This window comes from Sinohyriopsis cumingii, unplaced genomic scaffold, assembly GCF_028554795.1.
Source record: "Sinohyriopsis cumingii isolate HCF-2022 unplaced genomic scaffold, ASM2855479v2 utg000354l, whole genome shotgun sequence".
NCBI classification, from domain to species: domain Eukaryota; kingdom Metazoa; phylum Mollusca; class Bivalvia; order Unionida; family Unionidae; genus Sinohyriopsis; species Sinohyriopsis cumingii.
Genome location: NW_028315890.1, coordinates 390,386 through 395,536, shown reverse-complemented (window position 1 = coordinate 395,536; position 5,151 = coordinate 390,386). Strand labels below are relative to the sequence as shown.

The following is a 5,151-nucleotide window of genomic DNA, read 5'->3' as shown; positions in this document are numbered from 1 at the left end:
TGCATTACTCACTCAAACAAACATACCTCATGATAACTTATGTAAGGAAGAGCAAAATTATCATAATTAGCTTATTTTCATGCTTAACATCAATATGAACGTAGCCTTTTATACAGAACATAATACATAATAATATGAAAATTAAAAAAATTAATTGCATGCATTTTTATATTTGCTTTAAGGTGGTTGTTTCATAATTTTGAATAGGGTTAGGATTTTAAAGAAAAAGAAATTACCCAGGGTTTCCTCACTGGTTATACTGGCTATTTAAAAAAGACCTTGTATAATTTAGGTATAATTCAAAGAACCTTTAATTCCCTATAGTTTGGTTTATGATTGATGGTTGTAATATGGGTTATAGAATATACAGCTTGGCCTTACTACAGATGTGCATCTTACAGAAAAATGCTAGCTCCACTTCGTCATTTTCACTTCCTGAACATCAGAGGTAAATTGTATAGGAGAAGCCGATAACTTTATTTACATTTTCCATATTTATTAATTCATTCATTGCACTTTCAGAAGCTTGTATTGTCTAGTCTTGCAAAATTCATCTTCCCTATTTTAATTCCTGCTATAGATAGTGTACTGTAGACTAATTCAGGCTGATTTTTTAGCACAAGGGCGCAGTCATTTCAGTTAGCAGTCTGTTTAAATCATGTAAAATTTCCAAAAGTATAATGTCCAAAGAAATATCATCCACATTACATTAATGTAGCATAGAGGTATGCCAACATTCTCTCCACTGTGCATGTTTTAAATGCAAACAACTTCACCGTACATACGTCACATAAAGGATGAAAAACATGTGGAATATAATGAAGAAATAACTGATGATCATAGAGTGTTTGATCCTGAATTAAGAGCGTTTAGGAAATTAATAAGACTACAAACGAATAAAATTCGACGTGAAATAATGCGTGAAAAAGTTTCAGAAACTCCTATAAACTTTTTGGGGGAATTTATGGAGAGCAAACTATCTGAAGTGGCAGGCAGAAAGATAGTTCGTGATACACTTTAACAACAATTGCTTATGTTACATACAGAACGTTTTTCAAATCTAGCCGTACCATTGTGTTATTGACCAGCATATACGCGAGGACATACTATTGACGCTGATATACCAGGATCGTTAGAAAAACAAAATTTATGTTAAATGATATTGATTTAGTTCATGTCAGTGCTGTTGAGAGCGCGTTAACTATGGACAAAACTCTTTGGCCGCTAGTATATGCAATGAACATTCATTCATCACAAGGATTAACCATCTCTGGTACAAATGTTTGAATCGACGATGATCGTATAGAATGGTCAAACTTTGTTTATCTCGCAGTGTCTCGAGTCATACGAATATTTCAGCTGCGGAGTTTTGTCATAGACTTCACATAAAATGATAATCAAATTCAGGAAACTAACGGTGATATAGTCAGAAAAAACAATAGTTATACACAGACAAAAAAATTAAGCGAGACTTTGATCATGATGTTGAATTTATCATGACACTGAAACAATGACAGAATAATCAGTGTGAGACCTCTAAAACAATAATGGTGTGGCATTATTCAAATAATATTCCAAGAGAATTTACCGTAGACAGAATTAATATTAGTCTTGTTCATACACGCGAAAATGTGACGCTGACCTGTCTTGAATGTAATCGACGTCGAGATGCTAGTTTACAAAAGTGAATGCGGTGTAATTGTGTGTCTTCAGGAATCACTTGTAATTGTTCGGGTACAAATCCACGTTGAGGAGCAGTTGAATCTAATATGTAGATTGCAGGTCTACCCGTTGATCTTACCACGTTATAAATTGTATGTGTCGTAATACTCCAAATGAGACCAATCTCTCATTTTTAGCACGATCAAGTTCACCAAGTTCATATAAATATCGTACAGTAAAGTGACTTATTACTGGTTGTTTTGACAAGTCATGTTGTTGTATTGGTATATGTTTTTGTTTAATCGAATTAATGGGTTTCATATAATTTACACTAGTGCTTTCATTACTGAATGCAGCTATGACACTAGGTAATCTTGCAACTCATTCGCGAGATCTCATATATTTCTGAATCAGTTCCTTTGCATATTGATATCCAAATAACCGCTCAGCAAGTGTTCGATTAAATCGTTCAACAATTGTCTGATCACAATGATATGCAGTATGTCCTCGTCTGATCTTGACGTTACCAAATTATATCAGAGCATTTATCATAGGTCCATACGGGTCTGGTAACCTGCAATTATTACTTAAGCTGATGATGAGATGGCTCAAATGACATAAGTTGTATTTAGTAGCTTCATCAGTTGATAATCAGATTTCTTACTATGTACTTATACATTTTAATGAAAACGCAATGACGGCAATGATATTTATTATTTTGTCACCGATATTGACGAAGGCCCATCTGTATATGACATCGATTTATTTCTTAATAATCTCTTGGTATACGATGAGATAATGCTGGACAAACAATCAAATCCAGCTAGAACTTTTTCTCGAGGCAGACATAAAAATAATTATGTTATATATGTTACTCAGCGATATAAATACATATCTAAAGTGACCAGAGCTAACCGCAATAGTTTATTTGTGTTTAATGGAGTCGATACACATTACACATACTTTGCGTAATATTCATCAGCATTGGCAAAGTGTCTAGATGAGCATGCTTAAGTTCAAATCTTCTTTTCAAAAGCACATTCTGCTCCACACAGAATAATAACGAAAACATTACGTGATCCTCGATCTCGATATCGTATAAGTCTTGATAACAATTTTGGTTGAGAGATTGATATAATAATAATTTAATTAATCACACATTTATAGCAGCAGAGAGGGTGCGCCCACAAACATGTGTCACGGTGGGTAAAACAAAATTTGCAAATCACGAACGAGAAAGATAAAGTAACAAAAAACTAACCCAATTCGATAAACTCTCGCTTTTGGCTAAAGGTTTCGGTTTGACGTTACTGACATTGTATTTTCATTTTCCGTAGGAAGCTTTATTTTTCAAAAATCGACCTTACAGTATGTGGCCTGTTAATCCTCTCTGCTGCTTATGATTATTTACTTGACAAACATGTTTGAGTACCAGGAGACTTGATTGACACATTGTTGATACAGTGGCGTTGCCCAAAAATATGTGAAGTGTGCGCTTTAATAATTTGATGTAATTAGTGTATATACATAGTGTATCATTAATACCAGTGTTTCAATAAATAGATATAGTATTTGTACAGAATTGTTGTTCTGTTGGATTAAACATATATGGATAAAATGAAATGTGCTTTCAGAAGGATATAAATGTTTCAGCAGCAGTTGTACTAGAATGAAGGATCGATTTCAATAGGTATTAAACCTAATTTTCATATACTGTTATTTTGCATTATTTTTTCTTTCATTTTTAGTATTACTATTGTTTGAATACCTTATGCTTTTCTTCTATTTGCTCTCTATCCTTACTTACCTCACATATCGATTTAAGGCAGTGGGTGTAAAAGTACGGCTATTGGATACCTTGTCGATCCTGTGCATTGAACTAATATAAAATGAATTTTAATTTTTGTTTCAAAAGATTAAAATAAAAAATAAAACAAACACATGCACAAGCTAATATTGAATTAATGCACTGCATTATTGACCTTGAATTATCAAATATTAGTATATGTGTTAATCTCTAGGGATGAAACACTGCAAGAAACCGAGGGGTCATCATATACGTGTCTCAGCTTTCTTTGGGGATTTAAATTCGTGGTTCGTGTCATCAACGGAAACCACGAAAATTGGTCCCCCACGAAAATTAATGATACTACAATATATTATGCGGTGGAACTAACACATGCTCAGCGTATGTTTTGAACTTTCAAGGGGAAAACTCATTTACATAATGCAAATGGCTCGCAGCTAAATTTGTGTTTCACTGCATAAAGTCTTACCTGTTTCAAATACAGTATGTCGAATTCTCATTTCCTTTCTTATAGAAGTATACCTAAACGTTACAATATTCATTACAGATTGCAGTGTTCTGCCAGTTTTAGTCGACGAGTAATACTAATTGTCATTTTATCTCTTAATGTAATGAATTCAGCACAGTCTGTATATCCGGCAGTGTATGGAAGGTGGTTGTATAATTTCGCTAATAGTTTATGATTGTAATTTGTATCTGGATGTTTTGACCCTTCAAAATTACCTGCTTCTGTCGTCTGATGAAGAGCTAAAATAGATTCAGTTGCATCTATTACTCGGTAATTCATCATCCGAGCATTTAGTACCAGCCAATTATCATAGGCCACCCGTCCAATCACAATGTCTGGTATATCAATCCATGGATAGGATGATGATGTGATAAAGTAATCCTCCGCAAATACCTCAAAGAGCGTGCCTCTTTCCATTGAAACACTTACCAAGCCGCTCCGTGATGAGCCCTCGATTTTCGTTAAATTATTTACATTGGTTCTTCGCCCAATAACTAAAGTATGTCCTTCGAAGATTGAATTGTATTCAATAATCGTTAGTAACGTTTCGACTAACATGTCTGTAAATAATATATCACTATTGGCAAATGCATAAAATTCTGTATTAAATCTTTTCATCGCGTCCATATACATATATTTCAAAACCGGAGCGCCATGCGCCGAGGTTGTCCTTACCGGTAAAGCAATCCATCCTTTTCGAGAACATTCCACTGCTAGTGAAGTTTCATTTGTGAATACCACTGGGACAATAAAAGGAATAAGAGATAACCAATTCAGTGATGTTATATTATGAACTTCGTATTTGTCTTTGCTTTCAGCCCAAGTTGTAAACAATGTGAGTAGGGGGCGTGTCCGATTTGTGCGATTGTCTTTTACCCTACTTATCCAAGGAACTGACATATTCATGACATTGAGAGATGTAATTTTCGACAGATACAATTTTTTCAAGTTCTTTAAGGATGATTCGTTCAAATGAAACGTTTCTGTTTCATTCATGTAAGATGCTCTTGGATCTAACATTTTGTTCCAGGGTTTGTTTTTATCACGACATAAGACCCAGCATCCATCATAACTATTCATTTTCTCAAAAACTTCAAAGTAGAGGTATAAGTAGACAGCAAGGCAGGAAAAAGGCAACACCAGCATATTCGTCATCCTACAAATTCGACCCATC

At 34.2% G+C, this 5,151-nt stretch overlaps 1 protein-coding gene across 1 annotated transcript; it reads right to left on the bottom strand.

Moving 5' to 3' along the window:
* Window positions 1–4,010: 4,010 nt before the first annotated feature.
* LOC149774290 (uncharacterized) lies at window positions 4,011–4,877 on the bottom strand. Its single transcript, XM_089945504.1, has one exon. The coding sequence runs from the start codon at window positions 4,875–4,877 to the stop codon at window positions 4,011–4,013; it is 867 nt and encodes a 288-aa protein (XP_089801630.1).
* Between the last annotated feature and the right edge of the window lie 274 nt (window positions 4,878–5,151).